The 23,368-nt window shown below is 51.5% G+C and overlaps 9 protein-coding genes across 10 annotated transcripts; 5 read left to right on the top strand and 4 right to left on the bottom strand.

The window, feature by feature from the left end:
* Positions 1 to 1,461: 1,461 nt before the first annotated feature.
* NCU00082 (hypothetical protein) lies at positions 1,462 to 2,377 on the top strand (the record flags this gene model as incomplete). The annotated part of the gene is made up of 3 exons (XM_951299.1): positions 1,462 to 1,779; positions 1,921 to 2,158; positions 2,316 to 2,377. 3 exons carry the CDS (start codon positions 1,462 to 1,464, stop codon positions 2,375 to 2,377), a joined length of 618 nt encoding a protein of 205 aa, XP_956392.1.
* Positions 2,378 to 3,650: 1,273 nt separating this feature from the next.
* NCU00081 (DNA topoisomerase 3-beta) lies at positions 3,651 to 7,379 on the bottom strand. Its single transcript, XM_951298.3, has 6 exons — positions 6,913 to 7,379; positions 6,655 to 6,852; positions 6,395 to 6,573; positions 6,163 to 6,332; positions 4,784 to 6,114; positions 3,651 to 4,687 (listed from the first exon to the last, which is right to left on the bottom strand). The coding sequence occupies exons 1-6, from the start codon at positions 7,078 to 7,080 to the stop codon at positions 4,646 to 4,648; spliced, it is 2,088 nt and encodes a 695-aa protein (XP_956391.3). The 5' UTR covers positions 7,081 to 7,379; the 3' UTR covers positions 3,651 to 4,645.
* A 193-nt stretch (positions 7,380 to 7,572) lies between these two features.
* On the top strand, positions 7,573 to 9,448 carry NCU00080 (DUF1295 domain-containing protein). Its single transcript, XM_951297.3, has 3 exons — positions 7,573 to 8,149; positions 8,211 to 8,499; positions 8,560 to 9,448. The coding sequence occupies exons 1-3, from the start codon at positions 7,772 to 7,774 to the stop codon at positions 8,979 to 8,981; spliced, it is 1,089 nt and encodes a 362-aa protein (XP_956390.3). The 5' UTR covers positions 7,573 to 7,771; the 3' UTR covers positions 8,982 to 9,448.
* An 840-nt stretch (positions 9,449 to 10,288) lies between these two features.
* Positions 10,289 to 12,234, top strand: NCU00079 (hypothetical protein). Its single transcript, XM_951296.2, has one exon. It carries the CDS (start codon positions 10,947 to 10,949, stop codon positions 11,517 to 11,519), a length of 573 nt encoding a protein of 190 aa, XP_956389.1. The 5' UTR covers positions 10,289 to 10,946; the 3' UTR covers positions 11,520 to 12,234.
* NCU00078 (hypothetical protein) lies at positions 10,316 to 13,124 on the bottom strand. Its single transcript, XM_951295.3, has 4 exons — positions 12,975 to 13,124; positions 12,878 to 12,911; positions 12,473 to 12,779; positions 10,316 to 12,383 (listed from the first exon to the last, which is right to left on the bottom strand). The coding sequence occupies exons 1-4, from the start codon at positions 13,019 to 13,021 to the stop codon at positions 12,217 to 12,219; spliced, it is 555 nt and encodes a 184-aa protein (XP_956388.2). The 5' UTR covers positions 13,022 to 13,124; the 3' UTR covers positions 10,316 to 12,216.
* A 242-nt stretch (positions 13,125 to 13,366) lies between these two features.
* On the top strand, positions 13,367 to 16,791 carry mus-52 (mutagen sensitive-52). The gene is made up of 7 exons (XM_951294.3): positions 13,367 to 14,090; positions 14,155 to 14,215; positions 14,266 to 14,781; positions 14,841 to 15,238; positions 15,294 to 15,505; positions 15,564 to 16,048; positions 16,118 to 16,791. The coding sequence occupies exons 1-7, from the start codon at positions 13,456 to 13,458 to the stop codon at positions 16,127 to 16,129; spliced, it is 2,319 nt and encodes a 772-aa protein (XP_956387.3). The 5' UTR covers positions 13,367 to 13,455; the 3' UTR covers positions 16,130 to 16,791.
* A 21-nt stretch (positions 16,792 to 16,812) lies between these two features.
* On the top strand, positions 16,813 to 20,011 carry qip. 2 transcript variants are annotated; one of them, XM_011395439.1, is made up of 7 exons: positions 16,813 to 17,134; positions 17,219 to 17,461; positions 17,643 to 18,098; positions 18,154 to 18,206; positions 18,265 to 19,008; positions 19,084 to 19,488; positions 19,553 to 20,011. In XM_011395439.1, exons 3-7 carry the CDS (start codon positions 17,673 to 17,675, stop codon positions 19,725 to 19,727), a joined length of 1,803 nt encoding a protein of 600 aa, XP_011393741.1. In that variant the 5' UTR covers positions 16,813 to 17,134; positions 17,219 to 17,461; positions 17,643 to 17,672; the 3' UTR covers positions 19,728 to 20,011. The 2 variants fall into 2 exon arrangements, with proteins under 2 accessions (XP_011393741.1, XP_011393742.1); XM_011395440.1 differs by having other exon boundaries at positions 18,154 to 18,213.
* On the bottom strand, positions 19,970 to 21,582 carry tim14 (translocase of inner mitochondrial membrane-14). The gene is made up of 3 exons (XM_951292.3): positions 21,320 to 21,582; positions 21,003 to 21,130; positions 19,970 to 20,722 (listed from the first exon to the last, which is right to left on the bottom strand). The coding sequence occupies exons 1-3, from the start codon at positions 21,368 to 21,370 to the stop codon at positions 20,584 to 20,586; spliced, it is 318 nt and encodes a 105-aa protein (XP_956385.1). The 5' UTR covers positions 21,371 to 21,582; the 3' UTR covers positions 19,970 to 20,583.
* Positions 21,583 to 21,688: 106 nt separating this feature from the next.
* On the bottom strand, positions 21,689 to 23,348 carry NCU00074 (hypothetical protein). The gene is made up of 2 exons (XM_951291.3): positions 22,919 to 23,348; positions 21,689 to 22,805 (listed from the first exon to the last, which is right to left on the bottom strand). Exons 1-2 carry the CDS (start codon positions 23,009 to 23,011, stop codon positions 22,347 to 22,349), a joined length of 552 nt encoding a protein of 183 aa, XP_956384.1. The 5' UTR covers positions 23,012 to 23,348; the 3' UTR covers positions 21,689 to 22,346.
* Positions 23,349 to 23,368: the final 20 nt, after the last annotated feature.

Raw genomic sequence — 23,368 nt, 5'->3', positions numbered from 1 at the left:
GAGACAACAATTGGCATCAAAATGGGCATGGCATGGAAGAAGCATGGACTAGGCCATCAGATCGAACAAAGCAACAAAGCCGGTCCAAAGGGCTGTCTTTCAATATGCCAGTCACAAGATCATTTGAGCTTGTCGATAATTGGGGGCCCTGTTGCCATGCCATGGGATGTGTGTGATGAGTGATTAGGGCCTGACTGGTTGCAAATAAATGGGCTGCTGCAGAAACACAGAAGGAATGACAAGCCTCGACAATGGATGGTGACAAAAGAGCTGAGGTGACATCTCTTTCTCCCCGCGCCACCTGGGGTGCACATAGTGGCCATGAACATGTGCGCCTCCCCAGCATATTCTGTCTTTAGTCCAAAGGGAGAGCGTACCGTGCAAATACCAACCTCATCGACTGGCTACTTGTGTTCAGCTTGAAGTGTCTCCATAGAGGTATTGTCTCGTCGAAGAGGACCGCTTGCAAGGGAAGCAGCCAAGGCACACCAACTAACACCGACACAAACCCCCCCACCTCTTTGACTAGTTGACCCCTTCCGCCGGCGCTCCTTTTACGGGTTCCTTGGTCACGATATCCGGCCTACTACCAACTCTCACTCCCGCCTTTTCGCAAGTTCCATCATCGGTCGTCTATTTTGGCACCATGTGGCTAATTATTTTGTGCTTTGTGCGTTCATTTTTCCACCGTGTTGTTGTTGGGTGATCTCGTCATCTTGAATATGACACAAAGATAGATAGTCTTGGTAAGGGTAATCAGGTATATCTGACAGTACAGGACAGATAACAATGTCGTGACAACGTTCAATCAAGCCCACACATAGCCAGACCAGAGAGGTTCTCAATTTTGCACAATTTCGGCGATAGGCTGGCAATTGGAGTTTCACTAGCACACATGGGGGCAAAAACCTAGGGCTTCTCTCCTGGGTCTGAGAGCGGCCTGTTAGTGCGGTGGGCGACGAGTGCGGACTACCTCTACAGGCCTAGGTACCTAGTGTACAGCAGCTTTCTAGCGCTGTAGGCTGTATAGACCTATGTACAAGGCGACGTACAATGCATGTTGCACAGATAGGTGGGTATGTCGGTACATACAACCTCAACACCGTAACCGGGCAGGCTGCTCCGCCGTCTCATTCCTTCACGTGGTGTTGGAGATGCTTCCGTCTTGTCTACAAATTCAGGGCACAACCTGAACTCCCCGTTTTTCCGTTCTTGATGGACAACATACTGGTTGAACTTGATACCCAAATGGGACCGCAAGGGTAACGTAGCTGCGGCGCAGAGGACATCTACGCGAGAGCGGATACTGATATTAAACCCCCCCAGCTCATTCAGTGCTACATGTGTAGTTGGCTTCCCGCCGGTCCCGGACACCTGAAGTCCATTGGGAAGCAAACTACAAGTGCATCATGATGCAGGTTTGCGACGGACGAGTGCACCGGGTGCTGACCATTCAGCCATATGGGCTGTGTACGACTGATGGATTACACGGCCCACGAACCAAGCAGACAAAGCCCGGCCAAACTGCCGCCGTCAGCCCCGTCTTCCCGCCATGGCCATTACCGCCGGTCGCTGCCGGTCCGAAGTGCCTGCGTTCGTACGATTGCCTGTGAATGGGTAATCCTCTCCGTATCCCGCACCTGGGAAGTCCAAACCCCGGGCAACCGAGACTCTGGAACCCCGCCCAACACTGGCTTGACGGGAACGAGAAGCAAGGGGCTGACCTGCCCGAGATGTTCCGCAACCTGGCTGGGAGTAACCTTGCTGGGAACAGTCGCAGTAGGTCAGTCGTCGCACGGGCTCCGTAGCCGCATGGTCAACGAATTGGTTGGGGAGGTGGTAATCGTGTTAGATACCGCACACAATTATCCGTCGATCGCTCGATGAGCCTCTTGGTACATCGTGTAGTCGTCGGTTTAGACTTTGGGCAACATGAGGCGAAAGCAAGGAGATTCCGGGCGAACAGCCACTCATCTCGCCCCGTGTAGTATGTCGCGGACGTCCGAAGGCCACAGAGTTAAAGGAGCACAGGGCAACGAAATGATCTCCGTCCATCCCCAGAGAAGATCAGATACCATGAATTCCAAAAGGGAAATCACGTTGGATAAGACGCTCGTTCTGATTGGATGGATGTTCGAGAATGGCGATGGCCTATCGGGTGAGCACAACCGAAGCACACCTCTTCGCCATTGGATTCCTTACGTACCTCATTGTGTGTGGGGGGGGAGCAGATGTCCGGAAGAATTAGCGAACTCGACCGCCGGAACGTTCCCTTTCGGTATTATTAGTCTAAGTTATTGCCCGTCGTCCACTAGTCACCAGCCCCCTCGGTAAGAGAGGGGAACATAGTCTCAGTTTAGAAAGTCACAAGGCCTAGGTTGTCGTGAGATCACAGATAACGAATGGCAGTAGGCACGGCTTGGCATCACCATCCTGAATATCGCTCACCACATCGATTCCGTATAGTTCCAGATAGCAGGGTCTTTTTGAACTGGGGCAGACAATGCACACGCACAAAGACAAAACAAAGGAAAACAAAACCTCCAAACCAAAAAAAAGTCCATTCCCAACCCTTCGCTTCTCTTTCGGGGACGTCGAAAACCAACCACTTACGTACACCCCGGTTACAGAGAGAACAAAATCTCGAAACCTTTAGGACTTAGGTCTAGTAGAGTGTTCTATAGCGTTACTGGCAACTAGCAAGTGGTAAAGTGATGTGAAATGTCCATCATGCGACGACGATCCACTGGGTTCTCAACATCTCAGAATGACCGGGAGTCAATCCGTGGTCCACCTGTTTGGACCGTGGCTGACCTGTTGATGAGCCAAGCTGGCGGTCCCGGTTTTCTTAACCCCAAGTTTCAGCATCCGCGGCGGTTTCGGGGGACTGCGGAGAGCGGGGCGGGAGACGGGAGCGGAGATGATGCCGAGTCCACTAGCGCTGTCGTCTACTGTATATCGTGAAGGCTGCCTTGCTTCCGCGGCTAGTAGGTAACCTTCTCAACAAAACGCTGCAACAAACTAACCCATTCTACCCAAGACAGCCAAGACAACCACCTCGACGGTTTGAAGCATGAGAGGAAACACATGGGTCTTGTAAGGGTCATTAGCCTCGAGGCCCATGGTGACCGAGGTATGCGATCGTAGAATCAAGTTGGGCAGAGAGGTGACTAATCAGTAACCACGTCAGGAACAAGCAACTGGCAGTGTACATCATGTAGAGAATAGAACACATGTTGGGGGCAAGGGAAAAGCTAAACCACACAATGGGTTACTAATTGCCGGAACATCTCTTTTCTTTGTGCACCTGAGAACCTTAATGGCCTGTTACCTTTGCATTAACCTCCAGACATCAGTCGAAATTTGTCCTTTGTGCGCCCGTATCCGTTCGATTTCTCGGCGAATAGACTCCAAGGTTTGACACCTCAGGCCCGTTGCTCGTTCCTTTCAATGTCGATGTCGGTACCAAAACCAGGTCCTGTAGCGGTAGGTACGGTAGCGCCAATATTTGAAAGAGTGCCATGAAATCCACACCATCAGATATCACGGCCGTCTTTGCCAAACCTCGTCGCGAAAAGGGACAACACCCACCCATCGATATCGTATCGTGGGTAAATTTGAGCCGCGCGTATGCTTCAAATCTTAGTACTAGCGCTTCACAGTGCGGCAATGCCTGGAGCACCCTGCTTACAAGAAACGTAGGGAATGAAATGTACTGACTGGAAGATTACATCACCTTCCGCCGGCAACAGTTGATCGGACTCGGAATGTACAATGTGCCAAAATTCGTGGAGAGGACCCTTGACCCACTCTCAAATATTCTGAAAAGTTGAACCAAATGACCATCATTTGACTGGAGTCGGATGGGCAGTTAAGTGGAGGAGGACGACACACCATCACCGATATCGCCTTCTGCGCATGCGAATGAGCGTCGACTATTTGGTATCGTCCTGTCCTTTTCGGTCCTGCCCTGCTACTACTTGCGCAAATAGAGAGTTCGTAGCCATACCAGAATATACACTCGTCGTTGGGCTTTTGAGGTATACAGTACTTATTCGGCGACAAGCAGAAGCTGGCGCTGCTGAAAGTGCCACAACCCCCCGAATGGAACACTGTATCCTCCATCGAGAAGGTCGAGTCGGTGTCTAGTTCTATGGGTAGCAGGTTGTGTAACGACACAAGAACCTGCTTTGTGTATGGGACCAAGTGCTTCTGCGGCCCAACACACCACCACCACAACTACAACCGCGACGACGTTATGTAATCTGTAGTATGTGCTGCATCGCAGCCACCCACGACAAGACACGCCTCCCATTACGACATTGAGTTGGAATGGATGGGCAGTTGGGCTCGGCTCGGTTCGTGTTTGTAAATTCGCGAGATGGCTAGAATGTTCTCTCGGCCTTGGACATTGTATTGCCACGCTAAATCCATTCCAACTTCAGGTAGGAGATATAGTGATATTGGGTGGCACCAGGGCAAACTGGGGCGTTTCGATACGATGATCCCCATGTTGAGGTGTCTGCTCGGCCCATAATCACACGCTGTTGAAGCCTGAGTTCTGTGAGGCATAGAATAATAATACTGCTCTCATACCAAACTTGGTGAGGACTCTCCACCACCGCGAATGTTGACCCTCTAGAATTCAAGCCCCGCCATTCTGGCCAAATACATACTGTCTACAGGCCTAGATTTTCGCTTCTGTTAGTAAATGTAACAGCACTGATAGTTCCATAAGGAATATGGGAACAAAGCGATAGGGATCTCGAAGGAAGTTACTTACAGCTTTCAGCAAGTTGACCTCCTCCCGTGACTGATCATAAACTTGACGATAACTCGCAATACTCTCCCGCAAGAGGGCATCCCTTGTAAGCCGACCTTCGCAAATTGCCTTCATCTTGAGCTCCATCTCCTTGCGGAGGAAGGGCTTGCCGAGGCTGGTTTCGAAGTTCATCCTCTCAAAGCCCTCAATCAAGGCGACACCCAGGCTGGTCGGGATAAACTCCTTGACACCACCGCGAGCGCCACCACCGCCAACTCCGCCTCCTCCTCGTCCGCCCCGCCCACCACCTCTTCCACGTCCTCCCCGGCCACCGCGTCCGCCCCGTGCGCCACCAGCTGCACCGTCATCCTCGTCGTTACCGCCGCCTCCATTACCTCCTCGCTCAACCACCTGCACATACTGTCTCTCCTTGATCTTCTCAATATGCTGGGCCATGGTCGCATCGGTGCCAATTCCATTCGCGTCCATGAGGGCAATCAGATCCGCCTCGGTCAGATAGCTAGGGGCAGTGGTCTTGCCTTCGGTCATCATAGCTTCGGTCGGTTCAAACGTCTCGCCCACGGTGAATTTCGGTAGCCCGGCCGTTCCGGTCCAGTTTTCGTAAGGGTAAACGTCGAGGTAGTTGCGCTGGTGGACGATCAGGCCATGGGCGACGAACTTTTCTTCGCCGTAGGTAATTTCCACGTCGGTGGCTGCTCCTCTGGCGTCTTCGGAGCAGCAGGCGAGAAATCGGCGGACCACGAATTCGTATAGTCTTTTTTCCTGATCGTCAAGCACGGTGGGTGCCGCATATATGATGGGATGAATGGGAGGATGGGCCTTGTCGTCATTCCTACCTTGGCGAGGTTGTTGGAAGGCTCCGTCGACCAGATTCTGTGCGAAGGGACCCCAGCGTTGGTCCTGGGTTTGCTTTTGGACGAGCGCCCGCAAGTTCATGCCCTTGTCAAAGCGGTCTGTTTCTGTTCTGGGGTAGCTGATGAAACCCTTGTTGTATAGTTTTTCTGCTACCGTCATGGCTTCTTGACCCGTCATCCGAAGAAACCGTGTGGCCATCTTCTGAAGCTCGACGGTGGTGAGGGGAAGAGGCTTCCATTTCTTGGTTTGCTTTTCTTTGACTTCTGTGACCTTTGCAATCTTGGCGGCGAGACATCGCTCGTAAAGGAGGAGCACGGACAACCTGTCGAACAGACGGTTTCTGGACCAGTTGAAGTTGACTTTGACACCTTCTTTCTCGTGCATCACCTTGATAGACCAGAACGGTTCTGGAACAAAGTTTCTGACGCGGAAGTATCGGTCGACGACGAAACCAAGAGTTGGGAACTGACAGGATCCTGTTCAGTCAGACTCATAATGACAGTATAAGCTCCATTCGGACTTACCATAGCTGAGCACAAGGTCGGCCATTGCCCCACCAAGGGGTCTCAGACTTAACGTCAAAAAGCGAGTGAATGCAGATCCGATTCTCAGGTCCAACTCGATACGCGCAGCGACTGCTTCAGCCTGTTTGTCGTCCAAGGCTACCGGACGTCGGGCAGCAGACAGGATATGTCTGGATATCGGGTTCGGCATGTCAGTTATGCTTGGGTTTAGACACCTGGATGGCGAACTCACGCTCGTTCAATGTTGCTGAACCTTGCTCTGTAGACTTGAATGTTCCTCTTGCCCTTCCTTGCGGCCTCCCGGATCTCACTTCCAATGTGCTCACCTTCTCGATCGCAATCCGTCCAGATGTAGAGTATGTCAGCTTGCCGAGCCTGGTTTTCGATGTTCTGGGCAATATTCTTCATGTCCTAGCATGAATCCCTTTGTCAACATCAAAAATGCAAGCAAGGATGATGTGCCCGACACTTGTTGGCGATGGCGAGACATACATGCGGATAGACTGTCTGGACAGGCGCGTCAAAGAGGCGATCTGGTGGTGGGTATTCCCACTTCTTAAACTCCTGGTGAAAGTCTAGCTGCGTGAGATGTCCCCTCACAGCAGTCATGGTGACCGTAGATCGTCCCCAGGGAGGGCCGAAATCGCAAGTGAAAACATAATTTTTGGTATACCTGTCCCGAGTGTCATGCTGCCTAGCACGTTAGCAATGATCTCTTCCAGACATTGTGAAGACGAAGCGGCAACCCACGGTTTGATATGAGCCACCAGACAGATGTGTAGCGACCGCCTTTGCAATCGACGGTTTTTCAGCCACACACAGGATTCGCGGCATTTTGGAGGAGTAGAAGCGCACAGAAGGAAGGGACGATACTCCCGGAATGAACCCGCCCCTTGGAAGCAAGGGATAGCGGGGCATCAAGCGGTCGTCTGATGTTCCGGTGAAGTAAATATGAAGTGAATCCCATTTATGACGAAACAAAGAGGCGTTCGTCGTAAGACAGACGAAAGGGCCGGTGCAGGTTCACTTGAACCGAAATTTATTGCGGATACATCAGCTCCTGGATTCCGAGAAATTGACAACCTTGGGGCTCTTCACAGCCTTTGCCAGTAATACCTGTTGCATGCAGATATCCGTCTTCGCCGGGCTGATCAAGCAGCTATGGAAGTCAGTTGATGGTTGATGGCGAGGGGAGACGCGCTTCGCGTCTGGTGTTGTAGTGTAATCCTTACATTCAAACGATTTGGTCGAGTCGCATTACATATTGATTTATGCGAGCTATGCATGCAGTGCACTCATGCGCTTGCGCTAAAAGAGGTATGACGATGCAGGTTGCGTTCATGCCCCGCCTTTTATGGGCGAACTACTGGCTGGAGCCCCGGGCTGGACGGATACTTGTGTACATCAACACATGACGCCAATCCTCCGTCATTCACTGGTACCTCCAACAACATCCCGCCGGATTCTTCGATTCGGTGAATCATTCTTATAGGGAGAACTCGAAATACACGAAAAGTAAACAAAACATCCATTTTCAATTCGGAAGCCTTTGACTGTGCCCATTCTTGCTTCTTGCCTCGTCCACCGATCAGCTACACAGCTGCCCGCCATGATACTGCCTTACGCCACGGCTCTGCCCAAGTTGGGCGCACTCCAAGACTGTTCCGACTTCTCAAAGACAGTCACCCCTTTCCTGCCCCAACTTTACGCCCTTCCGCGTCAAACTTTGGATACCATTTTCAATGGGGGGAGCTTCCTTAAGCTGTACATGGAGACCAACCCCTTCATCAGCGGGCTCGGGATCTCCATTCTCCTAGGCGGCGTGTTTCTCGTTGCTGCCGAGGTCAACAGGAACTACTCGCAAGTCGACCGCTTCTGGAGCATACTGCCGACCCTCTACATCGCCCACTTTGCGACATGGGCGCGTCTGGCCGGAATCCCCAGCCGGCGCATCGATGCCGCGCTGCTTTTTAGTACCATTTGGAGCGTAAGTCCAGTCGCAGACTGCGAATAGCAAGAGTACCTACTGACAACGGCAAACTCTTTAGATACGCCTGACTTATAACTATTGGCGCAAGGGCGGCTATAACGTTGGTTCTCAAGATTACAGGTGGGATATCGTTCGTGCTTCGATGCCGAAGTTGGCTTTTCATATCCTGAACTGGACCTTCATCTCCTTCATCCAGAGCGTTCTGCTTTACATGCTCGCTTCTCCTGTTTATGTCCTTCTCCTGGCCACTCAGTTCGAGCCTGAGCTCTCTACAGCTGATATTGGCTTCGTCGTCATGGAACTGGGTCTTATTCTTACCGAGTTCATTGCTGATCATCAACAATGGGGTCAGTGTTGTGGTACATGTATTCCTGTGGGGAGCGCCCGCTAACATGAAGCGCGTGTAGTTTTCCAGTCAGCGAAGATCGAGTACAAGACCTCTGGTCAGATCCCGGCCGGCCACAAGCAGGCTGATCTCGACCGAGGCTTCATCACATCAGGTCTCTGGGCTTACAGCAGACATCCGAACTTTGCCGCTGAGCAATCCATCTGGCTCACCCTTTATCAATGGGGCTGCTTTGCGACCAACACCCTCTACAACTGGACCATTGTGTCCCCCATTATGCTTATGAGTGTTTTCCAGGGCTCCACGTGGCTGACAGAGCGCATCACCGCCGGGAAGTACCCAGAATACAGCGCGTACCAAAAGCAGGTCGGCACGTTCGTACCCAAGACTTTGAAGGGGTACAAGACCCCTGTGCCCAAGTTTATCCGCACCAGCGATCTTGCCAAGAAGCTGCAGGAGAAGGAGAACAAGAAGCAAAAGTGAAGACAGCCCAAGACCTTGGCCTTTTCCATTTTGTGACTGGCAAGACAACCAACTGCGATGGCTTTGGCATATGCTTGAAGGAAATGGCCGGGCTGAAAGCAGTGGATGGAATCTTGGCGGCGGGCTCGGGAGTACATCATGCAGGGGGTTTTGGATGCAATTTGCTATGGCGAACGTCTACCAACCCTTGCAACTCCAAATTTACGGAGTCCATCATTTTCACTTGCGTCTGTGTCGGGTCAAAGTGGCCCAAGGCTGATACTCATACGGACTATGAGTGATGGTGAAATGCTCTACCTAGGTTTCTGGGGCATCTAGCACCCTCAAAATTTCAGTGTTGTTATTGCATTAAGCTCTTCGAACACAGTGGGACGGCAGCTCAATCAGAATCCCAAAGTACAGGAAAATAGCACGTGAAATATGGAATTTCAACAATTCGTTAATAATGTGTCAGGGGTCCGCCGTGATCCCACATGACCACCCGTGAAATTACGCCGTTGATGCTTGTTCGAAGCGTGGAGCTCGCTAGTGACCCGACGAATGGTTGTAAGAACAAACCGAACACGTTACGGTTGGTAAATTACATCGGGTGTTTACTCTCACCAGGCATCAAAGCAAGCATCGTTAGAGGTAATATACCTTTGAACCTAGATTTCAAGCAGTTCCTGAATGGAACATCCTTTATCAAACGACTCTAGCCGATGTGTTTCCAACTTATCGTGATCCCTATCACTGCTATTTACGCCTGTCAGAACCCAAGCGGGCTTCAAAGGACTGTGCATGTTAGTTTATATTCACGACCACTTCGCCTAAAAACCTTAGCATGCACCAGAACACGGGAAAAAATTGGGACCTCTTAAAATCCCTGAACAAAACGTGAAGAGCCTAACTGATCACAAACCCCTGAAGTGCCCGATGCACGGTAGATCTTCACACAGGCCCCGGCCCCCGGGACCCCTATCCCGGCAGAGCAACCGATGGGTCCCCTGGGCAACAAAACATTAAAGAGGCTCCGTGAAATTTCCAGATTGCCAAAATCCAAGAGGATGACACGACGCACGTTCCATCTCAAGATGGAATCCCTTCATATCTGTGATGCTTTTTTTGAATTATTGATGTGGAGACGTGCTTATGAGATTTTGCAAGGGGCTCGCTCGGCCAGACTTTCCGCGCCAGCACAATTGGGTGTCCGTAATTTATTGGGTAGCGAAGTCCGACGAAGGCGACATCTGTCAAATCGTGGATATTTGTGAAGTATAAAGAAGATATCCTACCCCTCGTTTTGACTCCTGAATCTGGACCTTTTGTCTGTTTATTCCTCTTTGGTTGCCTATCTCGGCCTTGGTACTTCATTCACCTTTCTGTCACTCGTTCTCCGACATTGATCCTACTAATAACTAATCCATACTAACGCTCTCTCATCTCTCCGTTGTTCCATCACTGCCGTTGTACTTCGAGCCGGGCACATCCCAATACTTTTGGCGTTTTCCAACATCTCATCCCGAATTTTGCATCACTGGTACTCTGGAACCGAACAACTCCACCCGATCTCTTGCGCATGATCAAACACCGAACCTGACGATCTTTCGCCTCACCTGTCTGGTCTTGAAAGCCCAGATTTGCAAACACTCAGAAATTAGAAACCCAATTTTTCATCGAAACAAGTTTTCGTTGGGGTTATCTACTTTCCGTTCGAAAACCTGTGACAACCTGGTGTAAAGAGGACAGTATTGGGCCCAAACCAAAATTACCGACGGAAAAAACGGTCAATCCAGAACAACTTGACACTCACGATAGTTCCTTACAATACGAGTTGTACCCTTCACTCGCGCATCTTGCAGCCGTTGAGTCACCAGGACCAGGGCTACAGCACACACACACACACGCGCGCGCACATAACCTTGCAGTTATCATTATATAATCCCGCACCCCACATCTACTTTTTTCCCCTCCCGCTTCTTCACGATGGCCTCCTTCTCCCCAGAAGATCCCTTCTTCAACCTCTTTTTCACTCCGGCACCAACTTCGTCCGCCAGGAACGCTAGAAACGGCGGCAGCAGCGTGACAAGGAGTCGCAGCCCATCGCCATTCCCCCCTCTTCCTCCCACATCTACCGCAACCCCATCTTTGGTCAGGGCGTTGATGTACTCGACGTCTACCCCAATGTCCATCATGCCGTCCTCCAAGGAAACTCTCATCAGCAAGTCGCCAATTCTTTCCGCCTTGCGCTCCCCGGCGGGCACCGCGTCTGGTCGTCATCGCAGCTCCATTTCCTCCACCACCTCTTCCGTTGTAACCACCTCCACCATCTCAGATGCTGCTGTCGTCGAGGTTCGAGTTACTACCAAGCCCGCGGAGGAGGCTACCATCGAGGAGCTGCTGGCCCGCCCTCCCCCCAAGCACTCGCTCAGCTACTACGTCAAGAACGCGCGCGACAGGCGCATGCCCGTTGTTGACCCTGAGGAGGAAAAGATGCGCTTTGAGAAGGCGAAGGCGGAGTTGTTGGCTGCGAAGGCGGCGTTTGACCTGAAGATCTAAAGCGACAAACACCTTGGAAAGTTTCGACCTCTGGTCGCGATCGCTTCCATCTCATCATCCATTACCTATGCAACACGGCAACTTTGGTTTTCTGGGTACCGGCAATCAATTTGGCAAACGCTGTTGACGGATGGGAGCTTTGCTGCCTCAAGCGACAGTAGCGAGCGAGCGAGCGACCATGAAGCTCGGCACCCAATTTCGGCGGTTTTCTTGAATTATTCATTCTATTCTCATTCAACAAGCAACTTTGTTTGGCTTTTCGGACTTTTTCCTCCTCGTTTCTCCTATCGACTTAGTCTTGGATCGGCATCAGCCATGTCGAGTATCAACGAGACGGACATAGACAAGGGAAAAACGCGGATTATCAAGTTCCTCACGGAACAGGCGGCGGCGGCGTTAATGGAGTGTTTTTATTGGTCCTTTGTCAACCACGGAGCCGAGAAACGTCAAAAGGGATAAGAAGCTGATGCAGAGAGGATTTCGTATGCATTATTGAGGAGGAGTGAAGAGCAAAGGGAAAAGGAATGGAGAAGGCAAACCTATATAATTTGGTACTAAGGGGAAATGGGGTGGATATATGGCTTGCAATCATGCTTTGCGCGATCCAACAACTAGACAGCAGGGAAATGGATGTGCCTCAGTAGCCCTTGAACAAACTTGAACAAACATGAACACACCTGTGCATCTATGCCCTCCTCTAGTCAAGACGTGAAGCCAATGTGAAGCCATACACGACAGTAGCGATGAAGTTGCCCAAGTTAAGGAGCGATGAAATGCCGTGGAGTTGGGAGAAGCGCTTGTTCAGCGCAGTCATCTCCTGAGAGTGTGGGGGAGCATCATAGCTCTTCTTGCCGTCCTTGGTTTCTAAAAAGTTTACAAAATTACACTCAACGTCAGTAACGACACGATACCTCATCAAAGTGAGCAAAACAGGGCCGTCAAGATCAACTCACCCTGATGCTTCCTCTCCATCATACACTTGGTAGTAGCGGGCCCAATCACGGAAAGGTTGGCCAGGCCGGTAAAGAAGATGGTAGCAATGGGGGCCAGAACAGACCACCTATTATCCGGGTCCAGAACGCCGGCGATCCCAGCTGCTCCAGAGGATCCGAATGCGGAGGTAGCCGCGGGGTAGGTAAGGGCAAGAACGACGGGGATGGCGGTTTGGATGGAGAAGTAGACGGGGAAGATCTTGGTCATGAGCGCGGAAAATTGCGGGCGGGGAAGGACCTGGAAGGCAATGATGCCACCCACGAACGACTATGTTGGGTACGGAGGTTAGTGGGAAGTGTCCGCTTTCGTGACTTTGACTCTGTGACTTCTGGATGGTATATGGCCGTGTTGGCGAGGGTTCATACATGGAAGAATGTTGTCCCAAGCAAGGTGCCATAACTGTGGTGAAAACGGGGCGAGGTTAGCAGTTGAGAACAGGGAGGAAGCTGTGATGTCACCAACCTGATAATATGGTAGGGACCTGGTGAGACTAGGCTTGAAAATGACATTTTGACTGTTGGATACGCACGTATACAAATGATAAGGAAGGAGCAAAGATGTTATGATAGGTTTTGATAACCTCAAGACGATGAGGTTCAAGGGATGAAGTTGGCGACAACAACCCAAATACATAAGCTCCCCACTGCACGCATCACGCTCTTATGCAATGCATTAATGCATGCATAAAGCGGAGCGAGGCCGTCGCTTCCAGATTGGTGCGCAGCTACGTCACCACAGTTGACCAATGAGACATCACGGTGAGTTGCATGTCACGGATAACGCGAAAGCATGTGCCTTCGCGCAAGCACACAGTGTATTGTAACGTAATTCACAATATTAAACGCCAACACCAATTCAGCTCCCGTTACAGCGTGTAGTTACTTAGGTTGCTCCGACCTGTCTCCAACCCTGGCGATGCTGCCTAGAAACCCACCGCGAATGAATGCGAAGCGAACGGGCCACAGCAGAGTCATGCCAGAGATTATTTGTCTCGGAAACTCCAGTCTTCTCCTGTGACTCGAATTCCAAATCCCATCATCGTCGCCAATTGCAACTCCACGGACAATCCTCACCTTCCCTCACCATGGCGGACAAGGAAGCCACAGTCTATGTCATCGACCTGGGTGAGTCCATGGCCGACTGTCACAATGGACGTAATGAATCCGATCTCGAGTTTGGCATGCGCTACATCTGGGACAAGATTACAACTACCGTGGCAGCCAGCCGCAAGACCTGGAACGTGGGTGTCGTGGGCCTCAACACCGATGAGACCAACAACAACGAAAACAGGGAAGAGTATCAGGGTTACGAGAACATATCGGTTCTCCAGGAGCTTGGGCCCATGACCATGGCTTCTTTACGAGCACTAAAGAGCAAGATTGAGCCATCCAGTACCTCCAGCGCAGACGCTATTTCGGCAATCGTGGTTGCCCTCAGAATGATCCAAACCTTTACGAAAAAGTTGAAGTACAAGCGGAAGATTATCGTCGTAACAAACGGGGAGTCGCCTATCGATGATGATCAGTCTGAAGAGGTAGCGAACATGCTCAATGACGTGGGAATAGAGCTTATCGTGCTGTGAGTGGTCGCCTTCCACGAGAGAGCTGCTGTTGCGAGTGCTTGATAGTTGACCATCAGGTAGCGGTGTGGATTTTGACGATGCCGAATATGGCTTCAAGGAGGAGGATAAGCCACGCCACAAGGTGAGGCGAACACCACTTGGCGATAACTAAACATGCTAACAATTCCCCAGGAGCAAAACGAGAAAATCCTCAAAACGCTGGTAGACCACTGTGAGAGCGGCGCATTCGGCACCATGGCACAAGCAGTGGAAGAGCTTGCCACTCCCAGAATCAAATCCGTCAGGCCTTTCAAGGCATATGATGGCCCTCTGACGCTCGGAGACCCCCAAAAATACCCGAGCGCGCTGAGCATTCAGGTTGAGCGCTACTTCAAGACCAAGAGAGCAACACCCCCGTCAGCGAGCAATGTGGCCAACCCTAACGGACCGCCTCAGACGCAGGTTTGGAACGAAGACGACGGCGTACCATTTAGTGGCGTGGGGTTGCAGCCAGTCAAGCAACTGCGCACTTACAGAATCGAGGACTCCAAGGCAGCAGGAGGCAAGAAAGACGTCGACATGGAGGACCTTGCCAAGGCATATCAGTATGGCAGGACCGTAGTCCCTTTCGGTAAGAGTGAGGAGGACTACCTGAAATACGAGACAACGAAGAGTTTCACAATCATCGGCTTCGTTCCCATGAGCAGCGTAAGTTGTAGTTTGGTTTGTTGACATGTGCCATCGAGCGCTAACGAAAATACCCATAGTATGAGCCATTCTTGAACATGGGAGAGACAGGCCTCATCGTTGCTCAAAAGGTAAACGAGGAAGCGGAGCTCGGTCTGTCGGCTCTTATTCATGCTCTCCATGAGCTTGAGTCCTACGCTGTGGCCAGATATGTCAACAAAGATAAAGCACCACCCCAAATCCTTCTTCTTAAGCCAAATCCGGCTATCGAAGACGACATTGAGTGCTTGTACGATATCCCGCTGCCGTTTGCGGAGGACGTCAGGAGTTATCAGTTCCCTCCGTTGGACAAGGTGTTGACTATCACGGGGAACGTACTCACGGAACATCGCCTTCTACCCAACAATGATTTACAGCAGGCGATGAGCGACTACGTCGATGCAATGGACTTGACTGAATATGGGCAGGATGACGATGGGTAAAGTTCCCCTCCCCTAGAATTTGACTTTGGACCAATGCTAACGGAACGGCAGACACCCTGCGGAATACGCGCCCATTGATGACCTGTATAACCCCGTCATCCACCACATGAACCAAGCGATCCGTAACCGCGCAGTGAACCCTGATGCTCCTTTACCACCCGTAGCCGAAATCCTCACACGCTTCACGCATCCGCCTGAACCACTGCTAGCGAAAGCCAAGACAGAGATCGACGGATTGATACAAGCAGCAGAAGTCAAGAAAGGTAAGTTGACACCTGTATTCCCTTTCGGTGTTACACTCCATCTCACACCTTCATCAAGTACCCCCAAAAGTACAAGGCAAACGCGGCAGGAAAGACACCGTCAAACCTCTATCCGGGCTGGACATCGACGCCCTTCTCTCGGAGACCCGACCGCGAACGAAGAAGACGCCCATTATATCCACGGAAAATGCGATTCCCGAATTCAAACAAATTCTGGAAACAGCCGAAGACGACGAGACCATTGAAATTGCCGCCAAGCAGATGGGCAATATCATTTGCAAGCTTGTCAGCGACAGCTTTGCGGATGTGCTGTACCCGAGAGCTGCCGAGAACCTCCGGGTGATGAGGGAGGAGCTAATAAACATGGAAGTTCCGACGCTTTACAACAAGTACATTACAAAACTCAAAGAGAGCCTGCTCTCAGGTAACTTAAATGGGGATCGAAGGGAGATGTGGTTCCGATGGATTGTTGGAGGGCGCTTGGGGTTGATCACGCAGGATGAATCTGAAGTGTCGGAAGTCAGTGAGAATGAGGCAAAGGCTGTGAGTGTCTAACCTGCAAACTACTTGTACCGTTCAGAAATTTGAGACTAAACTAACATTTTGTACTAGTTTCTGAAGTGAGTAGTCCTAATGCGTCCAGGTGGTCGGAATTAGGGGAGCAATATCACGCAGCTTGTTGCTGGAAGGGATTCAAGGATGTCGAAAGCAGCCACGTCTTTCGATTCCTACATAGTCTACTAGGACTACACCGTGCAGAGCAAGTCTATGGGAGGGTCGCTGACAGGTTCTGGAGAGGACACTGACGAAGAGCGGCAAAGGAAGCACCCCTTCAGTGCGCAAGAAGTCGGGTGAACAGGAGAACGGAGGGATGCATTTTCCGGAAGCAAGTGCAACTCAAGACACACAGTGTCATGTGTTGTGGCACGATAGATTCGTGACCAGATGATAGGGCTTTTCGGCTTTGCTGCCCAACGTCTGTTCACCTCATCTACTGCTCCAGGCTTGTTTATTCGATCAATACGGCCGCCAAATGTCAAGACTTTCAAGCATTATCTTGTTCAAGGCGGTGCAAGCGAATGTATACAAACAGCATCTTTTTGGTCGATATTATCTGGTTGTCGGTCTTATGTGTGATGCTTTGTTTACTTGTTCGTCACTCCCTCCGTCCTCCCAACGAATTTGGGTCTGGCATGCACAGTGCCAATTCTGCTACCGGCATTTAGGCAGACTACGCATCCATAGTAGTGCAACGACTAATACACTTCAACTTATCCAACCGTTTGCATGACATGCCTTTATCTGATCACGAGCAGTCATTTTACTTGTGATTCAGTCTGTAAGGCCGGCCCAGGGAATCGTCTTTTCCCTTCACAGGAATTGCCCATTTCTCCTCTTTGCCAAGTGGGGTCCTTTAATTCAACACTTACTTATTGTTCCGTCCTTTGTGAACTCTACAGTGGGGCACCTGTAGGCCTCATACCGTACCTCAAATCGTCACCACCTCAACGGGTAGTTGCGATTCTGTTCACTTATCTGTGATCGCTCCTTCCATTTTCGTCCCTTTCTAGTGTCCTGTTGGGAGCCTCCCACTGACGCGCCCGCTCACTCGCACCTTCCGCGTTGGTTGTAAGTACTGCTCAAGACCATTATTCACTTGAAGAATTAAGGAGCCTAAATCCGTTTCATCAACTGACCATCTGAACAAAATAGGTTTTCGGATGAGAAGTTTGGCCACTATCCAGGGCTTCCCATTCACTTCCATTGTGTCTGCCTAAGGACTATTTATATTTCCCTCGCTCACCTCTTCTCCGAAATATCTATTCCCTCCCGGACAATCGCTTTCGCGCAAGCCCTCCGCCCAGCAACGACAACCGCCCTACGACTGCGCGCGAGCCCACTTCGTTCAAGCGACGCTTTTTTCTTCCCTTCATTTCGCATCCTACCCTACGACACGTAAGTGGAATATCGTAGCAGAGACACCTAGGCTGAGATCTCCATTTGCCGAAAACGTCCCTCTCCAGATCAGCCGCCCCCTCATATTGCTGGCCCTATCACCACACCCGAGAGACATCACCAGATCCAAGATTAGAATCGCCGGCGTCGACTTCATGTCCAAGGCTAACTGATCTCTTAGTCACTCCTAACCGAACTATCGCTCGCCACCATGGAGGACGAGCAGTTCATGCAACAGCTGCGGAACCTTACCTGCCAGACTGTGGACTGGAGCGGATTCGATCCTTCGAAGTGGCGCGACGAAGACATCAATGACTGGGACATTAGTGATGACGCCCAGGGTGATGAGGACGACAATTATGCATCCGACGCTTCTATCCTGAGCGCCCGCCATCTGGATCCCTTTAACGTCAAACCTGCTACTCGCCCTCACCATACTGGCCCTACCTCCTTGCGCATTGAGGACGTGACCGACGAGCAGGAAGAGTACCGCGATGCTTCGGACTTGGAGAACATCAGCTGGCCAGAAGTCAGCGTGGAGCAGGGCGAGATCGATCCCATTACAGAACTCTTTACTCCCTGGAGAATGGTTCTGGAGTATCCCAACCTGTTTGTTGGCAAGCGCAACGGCGCGAGGGTGAGACCCATCATCGCAGTATGGATGAGTGTGACGCTAACAGTTCGTTCCCAAGGCTCGGCCTCTTTTTACGCTCGAGAGCCTACACGAAAACCGCATATGGGATCTGTAAGAGGTTGAGGTCTTATCGGGGTTGAGTCCACGACACTGTGTTAACACGCTCCAGATTCTACCTCTACCGGCCGTCCAACGAGGGGAACAATAATCCCTTGATCTTCGTCCCAACCTACCAGATGCAGCACCTACTCGACGTCATAAACAGAAAACTTGACGTAGAGTTCACGTTTCCTCGCGGACATCAAGACATGTTCGCCATGCCATTTGGGCAGAGTAATACAGCGAAACCGCGATTCCTTGGCCGTTCCAGATCTGCCGAGGAATGGAAGCAGCTTACGAACAACGTCCCGGCGCGTAAGCCCGGAGACACGTCGGAAAATGCTCCTTTCCTTGCCAAGCAGGAGCTCACACGCCGCTTGAACAGCATCTTTTCAATCCAAGACAAGAGCAAGAAGACCAAGAACAACCAGTACAAGCGAAGCAATCTTCACCGCGCCTGGGGAAAAAATATCAAGAGGGTTCAGCGGTATCTCGGTCTTCGCCGCAGAGTTTTATCTGACCCGGAAGTGTCATCATATACCCCGCTGGATCTCACCCAGCCTACTGGCATCCAGCCGGAGAAGTCTGTCGTGTTTGTGGCGATTGACCTTGAGGCTTATGAACTGGACCAAAGCATCATCACCGAGGTCGGCCTGGCAATTCTTGATACCGCGGAGATCACAAATGTTGCTCCTGGTGAAGGCAGCAAGAACTGGTTCGACTTCATCAAAGCACGACATATTCGCGTCAAGGAGTTTTCGTGGGCCCAAAACTCCAGGCATGTCCAAGGCCGCGCCGAATACTTTGACTTTGGGTATGTGTGATCTCATCCCTCATCCTTGCCCTGTCCCTGCCCCAAATCCGAAACCGAATTACTAACAATGTCCAGCGAGAGCGAGTTCATCGAGGTCGCGAAGATCGCCAGCGTTCTGAAGGAGACCATCGAGGGAGAGTCCTCCATCGGTGGTGAGGGAGCAAAGCGCCCCGTGGTCCTTGTATTCCACGACCAATCTCAAGATCTCAAATACATTCGCATGCTTGGCTATGATGTGGCCAGCGCGGACAACATTTTGGAGGTGGTAGACACTCGAGAGATGTACCAGTATCTCAGCCGTTCGAACAACGCCTCCAAACTTTCGAATGTTTGTGGCTACCTCGACATTCCGTGGAAGAACATGCACAACGCTGGAAATGACGCGGTCTACACTCTTCAGGCCATGATGGGCTTGGCCATTGACATGCGGCAGAAGAGCTTGGAGAGGGCTGCTGCGAAGGCTTCAAAGGCGAATACGAGGTAAGTCTTCAAGAAGAAAGGCCACAGGCCGGACGAAGTGCTGATATAATCATGTTTCTTTTAGTAACGATGGTTACGTTACTTACTCTGAATTCACCGCGACGAAGGAGGACGTCGATGAGGGTTGGATCAGCACCGGGGAGCTGTCTGATGGTGGCGAACCAAGCTTGGTGATGGCGGCGAGCACCGTCCCTAACTCCGTCGTTGAGACTACTGTGTGTGAAAACTGGGAGTTGTAATGGCTATGAGACTACCATATTTCCACCACCACTGCCCAGGGCGTAGGTGTACCTGGGAAAAGTTAGCTGATAAACTGGAGTCGAAGCAAGGCAAAGGGGCACAGGCAGGCAAGAAAAGGTGAAAAGGGCTGCACTCCAGCCAAAGCGAGCATCAAACCAGCATCTGGCAATGTTGTAACGCGCATCATCTAGTCTACGGCGTGTATACAGTGAAAAGGAGAACCGCTAAACTATTCAGTCCATGTGGCACAGAACACAATAATCGTATTGGTGCTAATATTTTTACATGGGTATGTTATTCAAGTTGTGCAAAGCGTACAAAAGCCTCCTACTTTTTTTCCATCCAAGCCACCCGCAAAGCCAAAAACCCGTCAACGCCAGTGCTATGAAGAACCATATGTGTGTTTTTGTTGTACAAGAATAGGGTAAGGAGCTTGTCTGAGGCCAATGTGTAGTAGCAGGCCGTATCATCATGGCGTAGGTGCTTTCTGATCGAACTCTGTCCTGTCTCGCGGCTCAGGCTTGACGAGATGCTGCTTGTAATCGAGTACCGCAGTGTTCCGCTAGCAGTGTTTGACGACTACCGTAGCCGGAGCTGCATACCCCAACCACTCAGCCCACTGAGGCGACACTGGTATCGTCGTAACAGACAAACTCGAGCTGGAGTTGGAGAGTGGTGTAAGGATGTCAATCTGTATTGTTCGTCTGTGTAAGACCTCCAAGAGACTCTAGACTCGCCTCTCACAGTTCCATCGTCGAGATCGATCAAATTAATCGCCTCGCATGGCGTTGCACTGCATCGAGACGGATTGGACCGAACAGATTGATCGGTCAACGAGATCAATCAAAATGGAACCTAGACGCTCTTTTCAAGGAACTCCTTAGCCTCGTTGACCTTGGTGGCCAGATACGGGCTGCCGCCACGATCGGGGTGGTTGAGGAGCATGAGGGTGCGATGGGCCTTGCGAATCTTGTCCTTCGTGATGGTGCGCTCACTGTTGGAGGGTAAGTGTTAGTTACTGGTTCCCTTTCGATTCATGGGGCTGACTCCGAAAGGTGGAACGCTATGTAGATGCGGGTGTGTGTGATGATGGGTAGGACGGAGCAACGGATGGATGAATGTATGAGACAAAGAGGTTCGTGGCCGGGCAGGCAGGCAGGCAGGCAGGCCATGAGGGACGAAGCAAGAAAGGGAAGAAAGAGGCATGGAATGGATGGGCACAACGACACAGGAGCGACAACGGACAACGACAAGGCGGACTGAACAAGACATACTTGAGCGAGAGAATCAACGAAGCCTCCTTCTTGTTCATCCGCGGCTCGAAACCACCCTTGTAGAAAGCCTTGCCGAGGGCGCCAACGCCGCCGCGCGAGCGGCGCCATGCTACGAGACCTGCGCGGCCCTGTTTTTGTTGGTAGGAAGGTTAGCTGATTCTTATTCTTTCCTCTTCCATGATCAACAACGACGTGGCTCAGGCATGACATCTGTTTCCAGTGGCTTTTTTTGTTGTTGAGTGATGGTAGAGACAGTGATTAAAGTGTGATGCCTGCCGGTGCGGGATCCATTCGCGAGCGATGGGAGTAGGACTCACCAGGAAAGCGGCGACGGCGACGCCGGCGCCAATAGCTACTGCTGACGACATTGTGATTGTGCGGGTTGGGTTTGGGTTGTATTGGGTTTATGGGAGTCGGTTGATGTTGACGTCGTCCGGGGACTGATGCTCAGTTGAGGCTGTCGTCAGTGATCAAGTGCGGGTGGGTTGATCTTGGGCGGGCCGGCGTATCGATGTACGGATACACGGGTAGAATGGGATGGATGGAGTTCGGTGATGCGAGGACGGGACGGCGAGGTTTGTCCGTTGTTTAAGCGAACTTTTTTGCCGGCAGCGGCAACGTATCAGCCCTTTATGGCGGGCGTTATCGGGTTTGCCGCGCGTGTTACGGCAGGCAATGGCGGGCACCTTGAGCGCTGCCAAGCGTTGGGAGGTGAATATGCGACTAACAGAGGCTCGGACTCGCTTAGCGCATAGGCAACGCTTCGTTACACACATCATAGACTATCATCACTATCGTCGCCGTCCGCTCACACCTGCTACATGTTGTCAACTATCGCTCAACCAGCTTATACAATTCGTATGCTGAGCCGATAACTTGTGCGGACTGCCCGCACGTCAATGTCGAGATTGATGCCGCTTCCGTGGAAGTGAATGCTTTGCGTCAACTCCACCTAACGGATGATCAAGATCCGAAAATGATAAACATACATAAACGTCGTTAACAAGGCCTCCATCGCAAATTTTTGGCTATCGGTAAACAGCCCTGCTTCTTCCCGTCAGTCTGACGGTGTCGTAATCCAGAGCCCGCTCAAAACTTGCCTGCTTGAGGGGACTAAAGGGGGTATCATTGCCCATTACACAGCATACCAATCGGTTCCTCCTACTTCCCGATTGTAGCGATGTGCATGGGTTTGCTTGTGCATCGTTTTCCATCTCTTTCCCAAACTCCCTTTTGACCAACCCAACGAAACGTGAACAGAACCAGAACCATGACCACCCATCTCATCACACATATCCCTTCATCCACCTTTTTTACGCAGACCCTCATCATCAAGGGTACGTCTCAAGGCTCAGCAGACACCAACCTCTCATGCTTTAGCTCAAACTTGGCATGATACGCCGGTCTCGGCATTGCCAGCCCGGCCTCCACATCCTGCAACACCCTCGCGTTAAGATCCTCTATCATCTTGCGCTGCTGCTCTGGGTCCAGTCGATGCTGGGCGCTTCGCGCCGCGTTATCGTTGTAGTTGCCCGCGCCGCCACGCCCGCTCAGCCGGCCGGAGAGGTTCGGCCGCTGGATGCTCGCCGTCACGACGCGCGTCAGCTCCTCGAGCTCGGCCTCCTTCTCCTCCTCCTGCTGCTGGGCGGCGGCCGCGTCGGTTGCCGAGGCGTCGTAGAAGTTGCCGGCGCCGCCGCGACCACCGGCTCGCGAGCTGCTGAGACTGGTTTGTGCGGTGATGGAGCGCTCGAGGGTTGTTGGCGAGGTAGAACCGGAAGAAGACTTCTTTTGCGCTTCGAGATCCTGTGGGGTTGGTTTGAGAATGGCGAACAATACGAAAAGACAGCCGAGGCACAGGCGGATCAAAGGAGAAGTGTTTGTCCGATTTCGTGTGTGCAATGGATGGGTACACTCACAGCAGCCGCCTTCTCGGCATCCTCAATGTCCTTTTTACTATACCAATTGCCCGCACCTCCGCGGCCCACTCTGCGGAAGACTTCCGATGACATTTCGAGTCCGCGCGACGAGAACGACTGGTAACCAAGTAAAAGATAAAAGGGCGAGTGGTAGGTAGGTAGGTAGGGAAAGGTACGTAAGCACGACTGGTAGGTTCAACGCCCAACAACAGCAGCAGCAGCAACAGGCCAACAGGAGTCCTTAGACAACAAAAGGGTAGGAGTAAGTAGCGTGAAGTAAGCTTGGTTCTTGACGAGAGAAAAAAAAAAAAAAAAAAAAAAAACCTTGTTTGTTATGTCGCGGCCAGGTTGACGAGTTTCAGGGAGGCAACGCTGATCCGATTGAAGACGGCGCACACCCGCCGGGAACATCCAATTGCTTGTGTACATGTAGGGGACTTTATTGCGGGG

The sequence above is a fragment of the Neurospora crassa genome, linkage group III (genome assembly GCF_000182925.2).
Source record: "Neurospora crassa OR74A linkage group III, whole genome shotgun sequence".
NCBI classification, from domain to species: domain Eukaryota; kingdom Fungi; phylum Ascomycota; class Sordariomycetes; order Sordariales; family Sordariaceae; genus Neurospora; species Neurospora crassa.
Note: the sequence above shows the minus strand (reverse complement) of the source record. Positions and strands in the feature narration are given on the sequence as shown.

Coding starts and splice junctions, on each gene's coding strand:
- mus-52 (XM_951294.3), top strand. CDS start 13,456: ATGCGAAGCGAACGGGCCACAGCAGAGTCATGCCAGAGATTATTTGTC. Junction 14,216..14,265: donor AGGATAAGCCACGCCACAAG/GTGAGGCGAACA, acceptor ACAATTCCCCAG/GAGCAAAACGAGAAAATCCT. Junction 14,782..14,840: donor GCTTCGTTCCCATGAGCAGC/GTAAGTTGTAGT, acceptor AAATACCCATAG/TATGAGCCATTCTTGAACAT.
- tim14 (XM_951292.3), bottom strand. CDS start 21,370: ATGTCGTCAGCAGTAGCTATTGGCGCCGGCGTCGCCGTCGCCGCTTTC. Junction 21,131..21,319: donor TCGCCGTCGCCGCTTTCCTG/GTGAGTCCTACT, acceptor CAACAAAAACAG/GGCCGCGCAGGTCTCGTAGC. Junction 20,723..21,002: donor TCGTTGATTCTCTCGCTCAA/GTATGTCTTGTT, acceptor ACCCTCCAACAG/TGAGCGCACCATCACGAAGG.
- qip (XM_011395439.1), top strand. CDS start 17,673: ATGGAGGACGAGCAGTTCATGCAACAGCTGCGGAACCTTACCTGCCAG. Junction 18,207..18,264: donor GAAAACCGCATATGGGATCT/GTAAGAGGTTGA, acceptor AACACGCTCCAG/ATTCTACCTCTACCGGCCGT. Junction 19,009..19,083: donor GCCGAATACTTTGACTTTGG/GTATGTGTGATC, acceptor AACAATGTCCAG/CGAGAGCGAGTTCATCGAGG.
- NCU00080 (XM_951297.3), top strand. CDS start 7,772: ATGATACTGCCTTACGCCACGGCTCTGCCCAAGTTGGGCGCACTCCAA. Junction 8,150..8,210: donor TTTTTAGTACCATTTGGAGC/GTAAGTCCAGTC, acceptor CAAACTCTTTAG/ATACGCCTGACTTATAACTA. Junction 8,500..8,559: donor TGCTGATCATCAACAATGGG/GTCAGTGTTGTG, acceptor AAGCGCGTGTAG/TTTTCCAGTCAGCGAAGATC.
- NCU00081 (XM_951298.3), bottom strand. CDS start 7,080: ATGCCCCGCTATCCCTTGCTTCCAAGGGGCGGGTTCATTCCGGGAGTA. Junction 6,853..6,912: donor CTGGTGGCTCATATCAAACC/GTGGGTTGCCGC, acceptor CGTGCTAGGCAG/CATGACACTCGGGACAGGTA. Junction 6,333..6,394: donor TTCAGCAACATTGAACGAGC/GTGAGTTCGCCA, acceptor CCCGATATCCAG/ACATATCCTGTCTGCTGCCC.
- NCU00079 (XM_951296.2), top strand. CDS start 10,947: ATGGCCTCCTTCTCCCCAGAAGATCCCTTCTTCAACCTCTTTTTCACT.
- NCU00078 (XM_951295.3), bottom strand. CDS start 13,021: ATGTCATTTTCAAGCCTAGTCTCACCAGGTCCCTACCATATTATCAG. Junction 12,912..12,974: donor GGTCCCTACCATATTATCAG/GTTGGTGACATC, acceptor TTTTCACCACAG/TTATGGCACCTTGCTTGGGA. Junction 12,384..12,472: donor GATGGAGAGGAAGCATCAGG/GTGAGTTGATCT, acceptor TAAACTTTTTAG/AAACCAAGGACGGCAAGAAG.
- NCU00074 (XM_951291.3), bottom strand. CDS start 23,011: ATGTCATCGGAAGTCTTCCGCAGAGTGGGCCGCGGAGGTGCGGGCAAT. Junction 22,806..22,918: donor ATGCCGAGAAGGCGGCTGCT/GTGAGTGTACCC, acceptor CCAACCCCACAG/GATCTCGAAGCGCAAAAGAA.